This window comes from Lynx rufus, unplaced genomic scaffold (assembly GCF_022079265.1).
Source record: "Lynx rufus isolate CCGP_SWC_20201006 ecotype Redwood Valley unplaced genomic scaffold, mLynRuf1.p SCAF_7, whole genome shotgun sequence".
Taxonomy (NCBI): Eukaryota; Metazoa; Chordata; class Mammalia; order Carnivora; family Felidae; genus Lynx; species Lynx rufus.
In genome coordinates, this window is record NW_025814889.1 from 83,895,117 (window position 1) to 83,912,158 (window position 17,042).

At 51.4% G+C, this 17,042-nt stretch overlaps 2 protein-coding genes across 6 annotated transcripts; both read left to right on the forward strand.

Annotated features, from left to right (window-relative positions):
• The first annotated feature begins 271 nt into the window (after positions 1 to 271).
• On the forward strand, positions 272 to 10,449 carry PIP4K2C (phosphatidylinositol-5-phosphate 4-kinase type 2 gamma). 2 transcript variants are annotated; one of them, XM_047065791.1, is made up of 11 exons: positions 272 to 535; positions 3,091 to 3,188; positions 3,891 to 3,987; positions 4,356 to 4,499; positions 6,325 to 6,471; positions 6,663 to 6,701; positions 7,297 to 7,410; positions 7,782 to 8,049; positions 8,249 to 8,352; positions 8,538 to 8,660; positions 10,057 to 10,449. In XM_047065791.1, exons 1-10 carry the CDS (start codon positions 362 to 364, stop codon positions 8,616 to 8,618), a joined length of 1,266 nt encoding a protein of 421 aa, XP_046921747.1. In that variant the 5' UTR covers positions 272 to 361; the 3' UTR covers positions 8,619 to 8,660; positions 10,057 to 10,449. The 2 variants fall into 2 exon arrangements, with proteins under 2 accessions (XP_046921747.1, XP_046921746.1); XM_047065790.1 differs by having other exon boundaries at positions 8,538 to 10,449.
• Positions 10,450 to 11,723: 1,274 nt separating this feature from the next.
• Positions 11,724 to 16,917, forward strand: DTX3 (deltex E3 ubiquitin ligase 3). 4 transcript variants are annotated; one of them, XM_047065792.1, is made up of 5 exons: positions 11,724 to 11,937; positions 13,246 to 13,310; positions 13,504 to 13,580; positions 13,954 to 14,689; positions 15,652 to 16,917. In XM_047065792.1, the coding sequence occupies exons 3-5, from the start codon at positions 13,552 to 13,554 to the stop codon at positions 16,027 to 16,029; spliced, it is 1,143 nt and encodes a 380-aa protein (XP_046921748.1). In that variant the 5' UTR covers positions 11,724 to 11,937; positions 13,246 to 13,310; positions 13,504 to 13,551; the 3' UTR covers positions 16,030 to 16,917. The 4 variants fall into 4 exon arrangements, with proteins under 4 accessions (XP_046921748.1, XP_046921749.1, XP_046921750.1 ...); XM_047065794.1 differs by lacking the exon at positions 11,724 to 11,937 and having other exon boundaries at positions 12,336 to 13,310; positions 15,652 to 15,869; positions 16,218 to 16,917; XM_047065795.1 differs by lacking the exon at positions 11,724 to 11,937 and having other exon boundaries at positions 12,337 to 13,310; positions 13,935 to 14,689; positions 15,652 to 15,869; positions 16,218 to 16,917.
• The last annotated feature ends 125 nt before the right edge of the window (positions 16,918 to 17,042 follow it).

Consider the following 17,042-nt stretch of genomic DNA (forward strand, 5'->3'; position numbering starts at 1 on the left):
GACTTTGCAGCAACCGAGCCCCACCCACTCCATCCCTGGAGTGAATCAGGCCTGCCCAGGTCGCGTCCCCATCGCCTCGGAGGCAGGTCCGGGCCTGGCGGACAGCCCACCGCCCGCAGGGAGCACTGCTTCCGAGCGCCCGCCCCCAGCGCCAGGTGAACCCACCCACCGCGCGGACGTTGGGGCCGGGCTGGCGCCAGGGGGCGGAGCCAGTCCCGCACCGCCCTGCTGCGCGCCTGCGGGGCAGCCTCCGGTCACGTGACGGCGGCCCAGGTGAGCACCGCTTCCGGGGTCGGGAGCCTGCTTCGCCGCCGGCTCGGGTTTTCCACTCAGTCGGGTGCACCCTCCGGAGAGGGAGACTATGGCGTCCTCCTCTGTCCCGCCGGCTACCGTATCGGCGGCGACAGCGGCCCCGGGCCCGGGTTTCGGCTTCGCCTCCAAAACCAAGAAGAAGCATTTCGTGCAGCAGAAGGTGAAGGTGTTCCGGGCGGCCGACCCGCTGGTGGGCGTGTTCCTGTGGGGCGTAGCCCACTCGGTGAGACCTGGCATTAGCCCCCCATGAGCCCCGTCCAAACCCAGCTGCTCGTGCTCCTCCGGGCGTCCCTGTTTCCACGCTCCCGCCTGCGGAGCCCCTCGCGCTGCCACTTTTCCCCGCGGCTGTCCTGGTCCCTGCCCACCAAACCTCAGGTGTTCCCCGGCGTATCTTGTTTTAGACGTTGTTGCTTGGTTGGTTGCTTTTTGAAATGTAGGCTTTTGGTTCCCCCTCCGCCCTACATTCCACCACCCTAGTTCCGCCTTCTCCACCTGAAATCCAACTTTCTCCCTTCTTCCTGCCGGGTCCAGCCTCAGCCCCAGGCCACAGAGACTGGCCCGGACCCGGCATCAGCTGTAAGGACGTTAGGGGGAGTGGTTTTTCAGGGTTGGTGGTAGAGAGGTCTCCGGTGAGAGTGTGCGTGTGGAAGGGGAGCAGGGAAGGTAGCTGGATGAGGGGGATCGTTCGCTTTCCTTTCCAGCTGCTGTCCTGGATTTTGGAACCTTGGCTTTGAGGGAAGTTCCAGGCTTTCCTGGACTTTCTGATCCTATTTGTCCTTTCCTTTCCCTTCCAGAGGTACAACATTTCAGAGAAACTACCCACCCTCAGCCTCATTAGGACTTATGTATGGTATATTTCTTTGGTCTTAATTGCATCCCCGTTGCTGGCTGGAGTGATGGCGTTTGGTGTAATTGGGGGACATCTCTGACCAAACAGATGGCTGAGGAGCTCTGGTCCTGGGGACACTATGATGGCGAACTTTAGAAACAGGTAGAGGCTATGACCTGGGAATGAGGAGGAGGCCAAAGAGGCCAGTGAATCTCTTTTTCTTTACTCAGGTGCAGGATGCACAACTGTTGCCCCTTTTCCCTCAGATCTGGAGTGGGAGGGATGCGGTGACTTTGAATGTAACAGGCAATATTTTATGAATGCATTTCCTTGAATTGTTACAGTCATGGCAGGAGGTGAAGAGAATACAGTTTTTGTCCCCTCCTTAATTTGGGGTTTAAAATGTCGTTGGGGGTCTGCCAGCTCCTTTTTGCATTTGTGGTTCTGTGGACTGCTCCCAACTCCTGGGTGGTAATATCTTTAATTAGAGAGTATCCAGGCTAAGGCACTTGGGATGGGCAAAGCAGATGGAGGTAGGGCTGCCTCTCATACGTACCTTCCAGGTGACCCATCCATCCCTTTGGGAAGCTTAACAAGGAGGATTTTCCTTTGCTAAGGATAGAGGGCATTACATGAGACCTGCCTCAGCTTCCCCAGGTATATATACTTTAGCTCCAACACCCCACCCTCCAGCCAACACACATTTACTTCAAGTGTCTAGAATGGAGAATTCCTTGAACATATGTCTTAGTGATGATTCAGCCTGCTTAACAGCAGGTGGCGAGGAGGGGCATGAAGAACTGTAGCTGAATTTTAGGCTGGGAATCTCAAGTGGCTTTTTTCCCCCACCCTGGAGGAATATGTTCTGCCCTCCTTTTCTACTGAGAACAAGAGGAGCACGGTTTCACTGAAATCTGTGGGATTTAGGTTAGACTGCACTTCATAACCTGTGTTGAATGATCAAGTAAAATTAGGCAAGGCATTCATTTATTCACTTAATAAACACTTCAGGACCCCTTGTGCCAAACATTATGCTAGCAAGGCACCCGAGAGATGCAGACAATTACAGCTGGTCCTTGCCCTTGAAGAGCTCATGATTTAGGTGGGGAATTTACATAAACTAGCCATTAGAGTCATATGATAAGTGCACTATTAAAGGTGGGTGAGCAGTACCATGGCAACGCTGGGGGGAAAACACATCTCCTTGGGATTTCTTAGTACAGGAACTCCCTTTCCACCCAGAATTAGCAGATGGTTGGCTCTGGGGGCCAGGGAGGGCATGTGTTGCTCGCCTCCTTTGGGCCGTGGGTTGGTTTGACTTTAGGAACAGATACCTTAATGAACTCTTATCTTCCGCCCACCTGCATTCCCTCTAGAATCAGCTGCTCTTCTTTACCTTACACCCAGGCAGGTGGGGACCTACTAGAGAGACCTGGGTCAGGGTGGTCTGGAAGGACTGGTCCTGTTTGTAAGGAGATGCCTCCTGCAGGATGTGGACATCTCATTCTTGTTGCTGTTGACTCCCCGGAGTCCCATTAACGCTCTTGTGTACTTTAAGGAATGCCTTTTGTTTTGTTTTTAATGGAGCATGGAACTGTTTGTCTTGAGTCTGCTGAGGGTATTTTTTTTTTCTTTAGAACTTCTCACAGCTTTAAAAATAGTCCTGAGCTGCTTACAGGGTTTGCCTAATATAAAATGACTGCTGTGAGCATGAAGTTCCACGGGGGTGGAGTGTGAGGGGCTGTGTGTGGGGGTTGCTCACTGCAGTCCTTGCTGGGCAGCAGAAGAGGTCAACGCATTCTCTCACCTCTGGCAAGTAGTTGCATAACCAGTGTTTTTAAAGGAATGAGGTTTGAGTTGCCCTTTTGTGACTCTTGCCCAGACACAGTGTAGAAGTAGCTCTTCGTACCCCTACTCACTGGCTCCCTATTCTTGTTTTGGCTTATCAGATCAATGAGCTCAGCCAGGTGCCTCCCCCAGTGATGCTGCTGCCAGATGACTTTAAGGCTAGCTCCAAGATCAAGGTCAACAATCACCTTTTCCACAGGTACGTGGAGATCCTTGCTCTTCTCACGTCAGCCTTCCCAGAAGAGAGTATTACGTAAGTTTAAGAGTTAAGATGCCATGAGTTGAAGGTTTTAGATGTGGAAGGCAACTTACAAATTCTATGTTCTAACCTCCTTCCCAGTGCAGAAATTCAGTATCGTGCAAAGAAACCATTGTAATGACTACCAGTGTAGAGAACGCTGGAATATTTATACTAGTTTGTTTTTCATCTGACCTGGTGATACCATAGAGTAAATATATTTGGATGCCCTTACCATTAGCCTTCTGATAGAGACTGCTTGAAAGAAATATCTGAGTCTCCTAAGTGCTCCCGGTATCAAAAGATGCCATTCAAAACTGTGGCACCTATTGCCAATTTTAGGATGTCTCAAACTTGCATGAGATTTGGGAAACACTACTGTTTGGCTGGGCATTAGATCCTGGTTTGTTTAAGCTGCTCACCAGCCATGTGTTTGAAGCAGGCCCCTCAACCACCCTGTGCTACAGACTCTCCTTCTATAAAATACCCCTTTAAATATAGGGAATAAAATAAAGGAAAAATATACCCCTTTAAAGGACTTCACAAGAGTTTTATGAGACTCAAATAAGGTAATGTGTATGAAGGTGCTCTGTAAACTGTCAAGCCCTGTATAAATGTAATATTGTTAACTTTGTTTTCTTACCTTGAAAACCCTTATTTCAGGGAAAATCTGCCTAGTCATTTCAAGTTCAAGGAGTATTGCCCCCAGGTCTTCAGGAACCTCCGTGATCGATTTGGCATTGATGACCAAGATTACTTGGTGAGATTACTCGGGTTTTCGGGTGAGGGGAGTCATTTCTCCCTAACAAATGGGGAACTCCTTGGGCCAGTCATGTTTGGAGATATGAGAGCCTTGACAAGTCTGATTCTTTACCTATTTGTGGTCACAGGCATCTCAAAAATCTGATGAAAGCCACTTACCCTTTCCTTGGGGGAAAATGTGGCCACATTAAAAATTTTGCTTTCACTATCATTCAGTCCATAGTAGGGTCATCAGATTAAGATACCCAGCTCAACCTTTTATGCAAGGGTTTTATCCACTTTCAGGCACATTCACTTGACCATTATCCTATGACTTGCATCTCCATGCAAAGAGGAAAAGAGCCTCTGGCCTATTTGTGTCCCCAGGTATCCCTTACCCGAAGTCCCCCAAGTGAAAGTGAAGGCAGTGATGGTCGCTTCCTTATCTCCTATGATCGAACTCTGGTCATCAAAGAAGTATCCAGTGAGGACATTGCTGACATGCATAGCAACCTCTCCAACTACCACCAGGTCAGGCCTCTTTCCAGCTTCATTCTTTCCCCTTCCTCTCTATTCATAGTTCGGCTGCTAGAGCACATTGGGAGACTTCCTATCCCTTCTCCTCCCTGCAACCTATTTTGCTTCCCAAGAAGCACTTGACATCATGTATTTGAAAACGAGGAATTTCAGAAAAAGCCTCTGAATACCTCGTTGTGTTCTTTTCTAAATAGGAGAAGTTAGACGTGTTCCTTCTCCTTTGGCATTTATAATCGAAAAGCACTGTGGATTGATATGTAAAGGGCACACATACAGCAAAGTATAAACTGTAGACTAAGCCAGAATTAGGTGAAGTGTTAATGCCAAATATACTGTCAGGAATAAATGCGGTTTTGAAGAGAAAATCAGGATAAGCACACAATTGGGGATAAACTGGAGGAGAGAAGCCATGATCACATCCAGTCCTAAGTGGGATTAGGGAGGCTATTCTGTCTGATTAGATTAACTTGGAATGTGGAGTTTCTGGAATATTTTGGTGATAAAAAAACTGAATATCTTCCTACTGAAGAAATATATCCCCAAAGTCAACGAGCAAGGAATAAATGAAAGACTTGAAAAATGTTTGGTTTATTCAAAAAACCAAATGACGAATGACGAAGGCTGGAGGAGGGATGGCAGTGGACACACAGAGGAAGACCTGTGAGAGACTCATGGGAATTCAGGCAGAGGTGCCTCCAGATTCCTGGTTAGGGATGACTGGGTGTCCACTCATTAACAGTTGGGAAGCAGAAAAAGAAACCGGTTTTGGGGAGAAGACAGCTTTGATTTAGATGTGTTGAATGCAGGGTTTCTACAGTTCTTCCAGATATAGATGTCCCGTAAGTGGTTGGGGAGTGGAGTTCAGGAAAGTAGAAGTGTAGATTTGAGAGTTACAGGTGAGTAGATGGTAATGAAAGCCATAAATATGGATGAGGTTATTGATGGGGAAATGTGTGGAGAAGACCTGAAAAGAAGGCTGAGGACAGAACCTTGAGGAGCAAGTAGAGAGAGGAGCCCATGAAGGAGACTCTGAATCGCCGGATGCCCTGGTTTGTTCTGTGTGGGATTCGAGGAGAGACAGGAGGAGAATTGGAAGAGTGGCAGAGTGGGGCTCAGGGTGAAGAGAGTTCTGGCGAGAGACTGGTCAGTGGGATCCGGTGCCACCTACTTGAAATACAATGACTAGAATCCCTGTTGGATTTGGCAACTGAGAGATCTGAAGAAGGGAGGAGTAGAGAGATTTCAGAGGAAAACCGAGGGTATGATCTGATTTTACTGGTTTGAGGTGTAAACGAGAGGAAGTAGGTTGATTGTGGACTACTTTTCCAAGAAGGCTGGCTCTGAAGAGAAGTAGGTAGCAATACTGAGAGATGGTTAGCCCTGAAAGAGGGCACCATGCAAACATTTTTACTACAGGAATCTAGCCCACCAGGAAATGTTAATCTAGGTAAAATCACTTCATTGGTAAGCAGATGTCATTTCTAATCCTGGTTCTGTGACCCCTTGTACTTAAAGAGGGTCTAAAATAAGGATCATCTTACCTTCCTCATCTCAAAGAGTGATGAAGAGCAAATGAGAGAAGGCACTGTCAGATTAAGAGACATTCCACAGATGGACTACATCAGAGGAGACGAGGAGCCCCGAGCGGCGTGGATAACCGCAGGCCTCTGTAACAGTCCCCACCACTTTTGGCCTCGTAATCTCGCTACTTGAAGTTGTCTGCCCTACCCTGGAACGGTGGTATTTGAACTCCCGTCCCTGGGCTGTTTATGCATTTACTGCTCAGCTTCTCCCCATTCCTTCCTCCCTTCTACCCCAGTACATCGTGAAGTGCCATGGCAACACACTGCTGCCCCAGTTCCTGGGGATGTACCGAGTCAGCGTGGACAGCGAAGACAGCTACATGCTTGTGATGCGCAACATGTTTAGCCACCGTCTTCCTGTGCACAGGAAGTATGACCTCAAGGTAAGAAGAGGATAGCTAGGGCTGAGGGAGAGGCTTCTGATGGCCTGAGAATGGGGAAGGGCCTGGGAGGGCACGTCGATGGTTCGTTTCAAAGGAAAGAAGACTGTGGGTTTGAGTACTTGTCTTAGGAGCTGGAGCCTGACTATTCTTTTAGCCACTTCTGCTGACTTGATCTTTGGGTCTCTCCACAGGGCTCCCTAGTGTCCCGAGAAGCCAGCGATAAGGAAAAGGTGATACTAATATTAGATGATAGGGTGAGGGGTGAGGGAGGGCAGATAAAGGGATCTCTTTAGGATAGAGGTAGGGATCGTCAGCTACTTATTCTTATCTTAAACCGCCAAAAAGAAGAGAGATGTAAACCTGTGCTGATCCAGGGATTAAATGTTTGGAATGTGCAGTGGAAAAAGGTGCTTTCTCACTGGCATAGGTTATTTCCTGTGGAAGGTTTGGGGATGGATGAAGATGACAAACTTTAAGAGTAAAATGCTTACCCTCTACCCCCCACTCCGGGTTCTTTGTATCAAGCAGCTATTTTTGCTTAAGAAGAAGAAAGAAAAGTCAGCATGAGGGGTCTTGACTGAAAGCCATAAGCAGAAGGTAATGGGATGTGATTTGGGGTGCCGCTGCAGTGACTGAGTCTGGAGAAGCCACTAGAGCTAAGAACAGCCTCTGGGGCAGCATTGCAGTGTGGAGTCAGAGAGGGGCTGTGAGATCTCTCTCCCCTCAAAGCCACTGAGTTGGACGTAGAGCCCCAGGTAGGGCATGGTTCTCTGAGACCTTGGGGAGAGGGATATATTCCCAAGGTGTCCCTTTACTTATTTTCAGGTTAAAGAATTGCCCACCCTTAAGGATATGGATTTTCTCAACAAGAACCAGAAAGTTTATATTGGTGAAGAGGAGAAGAAAGTATTTCTAGAGAAGCTAAAGAGAGACGTGGAGGTGATGATTGGGGTGCTTTGGGAAGTAGCTGCTTCCTTTAGCTCCCCACAGGGCGGTTGTTTCTCCCATTCACCATCTGAGGGAACTGCTCCGCTTCCTTTTATTCTTTGGGTTCTCTGCATGTAGGGGAGTTGGGTTTGAGACATGAAAAACTCCTGGAGGTGACCCATGGATGGGGTGGCTAGAATCAGTTAAAAGGATGACCTCAGATACCAGGACATTTATGTACTAAAGGGCAATGATATACTCCCTCAATCTGCATCCTTCCTTCCACCAAGAGGGCCTCAGAAGCTCAGGAGTGGAGGTATAAGGGTGGTATGTGGGAGTGGGGAAGGAGATCTGAGGTATCTGACTTTTCAGTGGGGTCTCAGTTCCTAGTGCAGCTGAAGATCATGGACTACAGCCTTCTGCTGGGCATCCATGACATCATTCGGGGCTCGGACCCAGAGGAGGAGGGACCTGTGCGGGAGGAGGAGTCAGAGGGGGATGGGGACTGTAGCCTGACGGGACCACCTGCACTCGTGGGCTCCTATGGCACCTCCCCTGAGGGTATTGGCGGCTACATCCATTCTCATCGGCCCCTGGGCCCTGGAGAGTTTGAGTCCTTCATTGATGTCTACGCCATCCGGAGTGCTGAGGGTGAGAAAGGTTCTGGGACTATTAAGGGTGTGGGGCGGGGGTGGGGGGGGGGTGGAGGGGTGGAGGGCTTGGCCTTGTAGAACAGAGACCAGGGTGGTGGGTGGAAAGGCTGCTTAGCTTTTCAAAACAGATCTGATTGCTTCTTTGGGAGAGAGAATTGGGACAACACATGCTCTTCATTGCTGGTTTCTTTCCCCAGGGGCCCCCCAGAAGGAGGTGTATTTTATGGGCCTCATTGACATCCTGACACAATATGATGCCAAGAAGAAAGCAGCTCATGCGGCCAAAACCGTCAAACATGGGGTGAGGGTTCCCCAAAGCCTTCCTGTCTTGACTGTTTGGGAACAGGGAGCCTTTTGTGCTGGAGCAGTGGGGTGGCAAAAGGACAAAGGGTTGGGGATGGAAGTGGTGTGGAGTGGAACGGAGGGTAGGCAGTGGGGAGAGGTGTCAGGGTGGCCTGACACCGTGTTCCCTATCTCCTGTCACAGGCTGGGGCAGAGATCTCCACTGTGCATCCTGAGCAGTACGCTAAGAGATTCCTGGATTTTATTACCAACATCTTTGCCTAAGATACTGCCTGACTCCATGCTGACTGCTGCTTTATGTTCAAGGTGGCAGGGTTGTGAGAGGCTTAGGGGAATTGTGGAATGTTGACCACTGTTTCTTCTCTTCCTCCTTTGTTAAATACTAGCTACAGGCTCCTTCCATTCAGATAACTCCATCTTGTTGAGTAGGCTCTTCCTGGCCCTCAGAAATACATTGTCCTATCTCCCCCTGTCTAGTTTTCTTCCTTCTCTCTCTCCCCCCGCCCCAACAAGTCTGCTTGCTTCATGAGAGTGTTAATGTTGACTCACTCCCAAGTGCCTTGATCTTTGTACATGTCCTGTTGTTTCTATAACATACGAGGTGATGGGGGAAGGGGGTTCTCTGCCATCTTCAGGACCTGACTGGACAGATGGACCTGGCTCAAGAAGCTACTCCGGATGCACTTTGCTGCATGGGATAAACTAAGAGTGTCTGAATTTTGCTGATAACTTTATAGAACTCACTGTGGCATGCCTCCTTCCCAGGAGGCCCTGGGAAGGAGGACTTTCAAGATACTACAGTTGTGGGTGCTGGCATGCACATATGTGATGGGATGTGGCCCATCTTACACACACATGGGGTGGAGAGTGGCGAGCCGGCTGGCACCTCACAGAGGTGGGATCCAGGAGGACTCGTGATTATATGGGGAACTGGAGGTCTTTGTCAAGAATTGACTGCTCTCCAACCTCTTCCCTCACCCCACTTCCGCCCCCCACCCCAGTACTTTGGGCACAAGAGCCCAGAGATGACCAAAGTGTTCAAGTCTGGGTGAAGATGTTTGTTGCTGCTCTTCACCAGGACCTCCCATGCCTCCTGGGGCTGGAACCCTTCAGTGGGGGTGTGGGCAGTTCTGGAGGCTGGGGCGATGGGCCAGGGTATAAGGTTCATTCCCAGTGCTAGATTTCCTTTCTTCATGTCTAGCCATCCCTGAGGTTTTATTCCCAGCAGGGGGGAATATCTGTACCCGGGTCAACCCTGGTCATTTCAAGAGGATGAAGGTCTCCACTGTGGGGGCCTCCATTCTCATCGGCCCCTGGGCCCTGGAGAGTTTGAGTCCTTGGAGGTGTGCGCCTAACGTATTTCCTTCCCAGCCCCTTCTCAAACCCTTTTTCCAGTTGGATTTGTCACTCTGTTCCTTTCTTTCTCGTCCCATACCGCTACTGTGTCTCCCAGGGGACAGATGGCCTTCTTTGTCATCTTCACTCTCCACCCCCAGAGAGGAGTCAGAGCCATAACTCAATCACCCGGCCTCCTCCAAAGAGTTGAAATGACACGTGATAGTCTCAGAATGTAGAGGACCCTGATGAACCAGATAGTGGCCTCCCCTCCCCCTAATGCCTCTGGGGCTAAGGCAGCCATTCTTGCTACCCTCCATCCCCCTTACGGCTTCTACGCTTTTTTTTTTTTTTTTTTAACATAAAGATGGGCACCAGCGACTGGCCTGTGGGGATGCAAAGATTCTTTGCTCTGTATCTAGCTGGACTGATCTCACAAGAAGTCATGCAGTCATAAAAGAGACTTCCTTTCTCTCCTCCATCTTCTGCTCCAGAGGAAGTAACAAGAGGAGTCCACGGCTAAAGATTAGAGCCCCTATAATATCTCCCGTCAGGGGCCTGATGATCTCTCTCATTCCAACCGTCTACCTTTCCCCTGTTGAATGCAATAAAACAACGTGACACCAGCAGCTGTTGCTCTTTAGAAATTGGTTTTCTGACCATGTGGCTGATGTATCATGAGCAGTATGGTCTTCATTTGTTGCTTCTGTTTTTCATCTTTTTTGTTTTATTAATTAATAAAAAAGATCTTGTGTATTTACTCCCATTGCTGTCATTGTATAGGAAGTAACTTATTGAAACCATATTCCTTCACAGGCATGCCTCCCCTCCCCCACTTTCCTGAGGAACACTGTGCTTAGGGGTGTGGAGACCAGACGAAGAATTGATCTTTAAGGTGTTGGGCTCCTAACTAAGAATGTGGCTTTCTAGATAGATAGCTGTGAACTTAAAAGGTTGTGAGGGGTGTGCATGGGAATGAAAAACTTACTCTCCAGCTTTGTGGGAGTTCAGCTATGGGTTGGGGCAGGGAGAACAGATGATGTGACTACCCCTCTTCCCCCAGGGTTCTGGGCTTGATCACACACCCATTCTTGTAAAGGTGAGTGAACCTCTCAAAGCATGCATGAAGGAGCTAAAAGAAGGCACTGGGTGTCCCCCAGGCTTCCTGGGAAAGATATCCTCTCTGCAGAGCAGGAAGAGGACAGCAGGGTCCTGGGAAAGAAAAAAGTGACCAACCCTCCAGCCCAGAGGGGGAGTGAAGAAAGGGGTGGATAAACAGAGGTTGTTGCCAGTCTGGGAGATCCAGCACTGTTTGGCTGATGAGGTCTTTTGGCTGGTGGAAAAACCTGGCTTGATGTGGCCCCAGGGAAGTGAGTTGGACTGGGGGCGGAGATTGCTCTGATGTGGGAAGCAGAACAGAACAGAGCTGTTTTTTTCTTTGAGAGTTTTTAACTCTATTTAAACCATAGACTTGACATCCCCCCCCCTCACCCGCAAGGCATTAAAAAAAAAAAAATGTATTCACCTCCCATTCGGCACTGGCCTCAGTATCCCTGTTTGTGGAAACAAAAATCAGAGGCACTTACCAACACCCATCTGGGAGCAGGTTGTGGGGGTCACAGAAGGTAACAACCTAGGAAAAGGCAAGCGATGAGGGAAGGAATTGAAATAGTTTAGTCCTGGGGTTTGTTTATTTTTCAGAACCAGTGCTTTTCTTTTTACTATGACTCTTCTTCCCATCCCAAATTATTCCTCAAAGGCCCTTCTAGCATAAGGATCACAGAAAAATTGCCCCCTTGCCCACCTACCTAACCGACACTCCTCGCCCACCCATCCACCACCAGCTTGCTGAAGCCGCCACACAGCTGGCTGGAATAGCAAAGGCAGAGGGCCCCTCCCGGGAGGGGGAAGCGAGAAGGGTGGCGTCTCCAAGAGATTTAACCTCCTACCCTCGGTTCCACACGCCACCCCCTCCCTCCAAAGACTGGGACGGCGCCTCCATTTTTGTTTTGGGGCGGAAGGGCAGGGGCTCTTGCATGGAAGGGGGTCAGAGAAAACGGTGATTATCACCTGTACGGGAGAAGCGGGTGCTGTCCTCCCTCCTACTCTTTCTCTCGGTCTGCACCCCCTCTGCAAACTCCCCCCCCCACCTTCTCGGGGTCTCCCCCCCCCCTTGTTGCTAGGGCCCAGACCGTCATCCCAGCAACAGCCTCAGTCATGTGACCGGCAATGGCGGCGCTGACGAGAGGTAGGTGAGCCCGGCGCCCCCCACACCCACCGCGCGCCCCCCGGACCCCGCTCGCACCCCCCGCGCGCCTTCCCTGCCCCCCCTGAGCCCCCTCCTCTGCCTCCTCACCCGCGCGCGGCTCCAGGGGCCCCCTCCACGCCTGGCCGATCCTCTTCCTATCACCCTCCAGCCTTGGCCTCCATTTGGGGGTTCTGGGGACTGCGATCGGGCCGACATGCACCCCCACCCAGTGCTGGGGCTCTGGGGGCTCCGGCGAGAGGGGGACGTGGGGGCTGGTTCTGGGTCTTGCAGGAGGTCATGGGGGGAGGGGTGGGGCTGCCTCAGTTGATGCCCCCAGGGACCCTCGCCCCTCCCGGCTGCCCCTGTCTGGCCTCTGTCTGGAGGGAGGGACTGGCCCTGTGTCCGGCCTGGGTTGCCCCAGAGGAATCGGAGACCCAGCATAAGCTGTGGCCCCGCCTCCCTTTTCTGTGCCAGCAGGACTTGGAGCTAAGGACATCTAGGTCCTGGGTTCCCTCTGATGGCGAGGGGGGTGTTCCACCTTGGACAGACCGAAGGAGCTGAGGTTCTAGGATTTCAATTTCACTTTCTGAACCTGGAGGTGCAAATGGCTTTGAGGGGACTATGATGGAGGCACAAACAGAGCCGCTCCCCTTTGGATCAGTCTAGGAATTGAGGTCACACTAATGGCCCCTCTTTCTATTTGAGCTACATGTGGAGGTGTTGTAGGTACACCTCTGTAGCTGAACATGGTTAAGACTCAGGGGAAACAGCAGGCTCCTCCAGCTGAGCCCCTGCTGTTCCCCACCCCTCCCTAAATGCAGACTGGGTTGCTGACAGGCTTATGCTCTAGTGGGGGGTTTAAAAGGTGACAGTAAGAACTTTGTTATTGCAGGGGTTCTTGCCACTTTGTTTGCATTCCAAACGGACTTCTCCTCAAAGAAGTCTCCCTAGCGATAGGGGCTGAATTACTTGGGAATATGGGGCACGGTAAGGAGTTGGGAGCCTAGGAAATCTTATCCATGTGATCTGAGGGAGGTGGCAGGAAAGTCCTCCATCTGTGTGGGCTTTCACCCTTCCTGACTTCTCTTATCTGTGCCCTAGGCTTTCTCCAGAGCCTCAGAGCTGGAGGAGAAAAGAGGAAAGTTAGCATTGTTGAAGTTCCATCTTTAGCAACTTGGGGAGAGGCTGGGGATGGGATTCTGCAGGAAAGAAGGAGAAGAAATGGAAGAGGAGTTTCTGATTTGTTTCTGGGCTACTGGTGGAGTGACATTGGTCATCATATCCCTTTACTGTCCCCCTTCCCCCTAGACCTGGTCAGCTGAGTGTGGAAAAAGAGGAATTTCTGCTGCTTTCATCGTCCATGGGCTTTCCAGGTATGTGCCTCCCTTGGGAACTTAAGCTTTCACCTGTAAATTGGTTTCCTCCATTCCATGTGCCAAGTAATCCCATTCCCAGTAACTTATACCCAGGTTCCCAGTCTTCTGTTACATGGGCTGCTGGGTTGGGGCATGTGGGAAGGGGGTAGGGGGCTTCTCACTTTCCCTCCTTTTCCTTTCCACCTACCAGGTCACACAACCTACAAGTAGGGAGCAGGGACAGAGAGAGAGAGCCTGCATGCCAATTCTAAGCTCTTCAGGATCAAAGTGAGCAAAAAGGAGGGTCAAAAAGTCTCCCTCCCCTTTAAAGAACCCAGTTTTCACCCAGAGGGAGGAGGGCTAGATGATTTCTGTGATCTTGGGAGGAGTGTAAAGAGAACCAAGACTGATGCTTGGCTCAGATGATGATAATAATAAAGTTATTAAAACTTGTTTTGCTCTTCAGTGGGTGCTGGGGGTTTGAAAGATAGGAGGAGACAGAAAATGAACTTGGGGGAGGAGTTGGGGTTGGCCTTTGAGACAGTAGAGGTAATATAGGGTTGGAAAGGAACCTGAAGTAGGAGGCACTGACTTTGTCAAATAGGGACCCCCCACCCTGAGTCCCTTTCACCCTGGGGGCAGTGTCGTTCGTCCTGTCCAGAATGGCAGCCTGTGGAGGCACCTGCAAGAACAAGGTGACTGTCTCTAAGCCTGTGTGGGACTTCCTGAGCAAGGAGACCCCAGCCCGGCTGGCCCGGCTTCGGGAGGAGCACCGTGTGTCCATCCTCATAGACGGCGAGACTTCTGACATCTATGTCCTCCAGCTTTCCCCGCAGGGCCCTCCCCCTGCTCCTCCTAATGGGCTCTACCTGGCCCGGAAGGCTCTCAAGGGGCTGCTGAAAGAGGCCGAGAAAGAGCTGAAGAAAGCTCAGAGGCAGGGAGAGCTTATGGGCTGCCTAGCTTTGGGGGGTGGTGGGGAACACCCTGAGCTGCACCGCCCAGGGCCTCCCCCTCCCCCTCTGCGAGCAGCCCCGCTCCTGCCCCCAGGGGCTCGGGGGCTTCCCCCGCCTCCTCCTCCCCTACCCCCTCCTCTTCCTCCCCGCCTTCGGGAGGAGACAGAAGAGCAGGAGAGCACCTGCCCCATCTGTCTGGGGGAGATTCAGAATGCCAAGACATTGGAGAAGTGCCGGCACTCATTCTGTGAGGGCTGCATCACCCGAGCCCTGCAGGTGAAAAAGGCCTGTCCCATGTGTGGCCGCTTCTATGGGCAGCTGGTGGGCAACCAGCCTCAGAATGGGCGGATGCTGGTCTCTAAGGACGCCACACTCCTGCTGCCAAGCTATGAGAAGTACGGCACCATCGTCATCCAGTACGTCTTCCCGCCCGGTGTCCAGGGGGTAAGAAGACCTATGGCCTGCCTTTGCCCTTTGGTTTAGCCCGAGCTCCTTTGGTGTGCCCCAAGCATGTTCTCTGGCCTAGGAAAACTGGGTGAGGGGGAGTGTGTTCGTTAGATGTGATGTAGTCTTGCCGTCTCCCAGCATGCCTTCCCACTCAGTGCCCTGGAGCTGGGAGGTCCCCCTTGAGGCCCAGCTTTTCCATTCCACGACTCCATGGCACACATGAAAATCAGGTATGGGAGAAAGGAATTGAATACCGTTTCCTTGATGACCTTGGACGTCATCAGCTATTCCTGGCAGAGGTGAATTCCGTGGAGATGGTGGCTCATGTGTAGGCAGGCACAGCCCGAAGGGATCTGACCCTCCTCACAGCGCAAGAGCGTTACTTTGTTCCAGATTGACAAGGGAGGAAAATCTTGATGACAGTGGAAGGTTAAAACAGGAGTGGTCAAGAGCCTATGGGTGTTTTCCTGCTTGACCAAGAGTGATTGCCGGTCCTGGTTGGCAGAGGGATGAGGAAGCTCTGAAGAGGAGCAATGGGAAAATGGAACAGGTTGGGCAGGCAAAGAAGCACTGGGAGTGTTTTCAGGTGGGAGAAGGGAAGGCTGCAAGATAGATTATTGTCAGTCTTCACATTTCTGCTGAGCTGTCTGGTGAGTAAGGACCAGCTACTTTCCGTCACTTTTGGGAATCCGTTCATTGCCGAATTGAGACTTGAGGGATTGAGGCCGCAGAAAGAACCTCTTTAACAGTAAGGGTTTTGTCCAAAGACAGGCTTCTGCTGCCCAAACCTGTCAAGGAAGTCTCTCCTTCCTTGAAAGGCTGTCAGCCTGTGGCTGCCCTGCCAGCATTAGCTGGGGGTGGCCCCAGACAGACAGCTGGCCAGGATGACCCTCTGTTGGCATCATGGGCCTTCAGATGCCCAGCTGCTCATTGTCCACTTTGCTTCCCCTTCCTCCCAGGCTGAACACCCGAACCCAGGAGTTCGGTATCCTGGCACCACACGGGTGGCCTACCTCCCGGACTGCCCTGAGGGCAACAAGGTGCTGACCCTGTTCCGCAAGGCATTTGACCAGCGTCTCACCTTCACTATTGGCACGTCCATGACCACAGGGAGACCGAATGTCATCACCTGGAACGACATCCACCACAAGACCAGCTGCACAGGGGGACCCCAGCTGTGCGACCCTCCTTCGTTTTCTTTTCCTTGGCTCCTCCCCTTCTCTCCATTTCCAGTGAGGGAACCACATCGGGCCCCCTCTCTCTGGGAACCTCCCAACTGGAGAGGACCACCCCCAAACTATTCAACCATCTTTTCCGTCCCAATTTCTCTACATTAAACCTGGTCCAATATGCCCAGCTTCACCTATGAAAATAAGCAGAAGTGGGCTAAGTTATCTCAGATTTGCATATCCTTAGGGGAGACGGGAAGGGGCTGGAATGGGGCACCCAGAATGAAGGTGAGCATGAGGCTAATACGAGTAAGCTAAAACAGCTAATCCTGACCTTCATTTCTCTTTGCTCCCAGGTTTGGGTACCCGGACCCCACGTACCTGACTCGGGTGCAAGAAGAGCTGAGAGCCAAGGGTATCACAGATGACTGAAGGACGTCCCCTTTGCCAGGCCCTTGCCTTTCTCCATAGGACCCAGCGGAAGCCTCTGTTCTCCTCTCTCCCTCTGCCCCCCACGCCACACAAATAGGGGACCAGTCTGACTGGGGAAGGAGTTCAGAGAGGGAGGGGGCAATCCCTTCCCCTGTTCCCCACAGGCCAAGTGCTTCAGTGCAGTGCGAGAGCCACTCCCTTCTGGCAGAAGGCTCTGCTCCCCTCCTCCCTGTGTACATACTCCTGATCTCCCTACCCCCTCCATTGCCCTTGGCTTTTTCTGGTATGTGCTGTGCTCCAGTGACTAAGCTGAGAAAGGACCTGGGTGGGGAGGGAGGGTCTCTTGAGCCCCCTGCCCCCACAAACTTCTCCACTGCTGAACTTAGTTGTGGGGGAGGGGGAATGGGGCTGGTGTGAGCCCCCAAGGAGCCGGCCTTGTGTGTTCTTCAGAAATAATCCCCCTTCTACCTTAACCTTGTCTTTTCTCTCCTGTGTCTCCGTCTCTGTCAGTCTGTCTCCCGCTCTTCTCTGCCCCCCTATAAGGAGCCTCTTTACCCTGTTCTGGAATCGCCGCCAGACTGTAGCTTTTAATTTAATAAAAATAAAGTAAAATATGCAACTCTCCATGCCACACCCGTTCAGTTCTGTGGACCAGGGTGGGGGTGGGGTGGGGAGCGGAACCTGCTGAGAAGGGGAAGGGGGTGGTGGTCGGGGGAAATCCCTGTGTATCTCCCCAGTCTCTCTGTCTC

Coding starts and splice junctions, on each gene's coding strand:
- PIP4K2C (XM_047065790.1), top strand. CDS start 362: ATGGCGTCCTCCTCTGTCCCGCCGGCTACCGTATCGGCGGCGACAGCG. Junction 3,988..4,355: donor TTGATGACCAAGATTACTTG/GTGAGATTACTC, acceptor TTGTGTCCCCAG/GTATCCCTTACCCGAAGTCC. Junction 8,353..8,537: donor CCAAAACCGTCAAACATGGG/GTGAGGGTTCCC, acceptor CTCCTGTCACAG/GCTGGGGCAGAGATCTCCAC.
- DTX3 (XM_047065792.1), top strand. CDS start 13,552: ATGCCAATTCTAAGCTCTTCAGGATCAAA. Junction 13,581..13,953: donor CTAAGCTCTTCAGGATCAAA/GTGAGCAAAAAG, acceptor CGTCCTGTCCAG/AATGGCAGCCTGTGGAGGCA. Junction 14,690..15,651: donor TCCCGCCCGGTGTCCAGGGG/GTAAGAAGACCT, acceptor CCTTCCTCCCAG/GCTGAACACCCGAACCCAGG.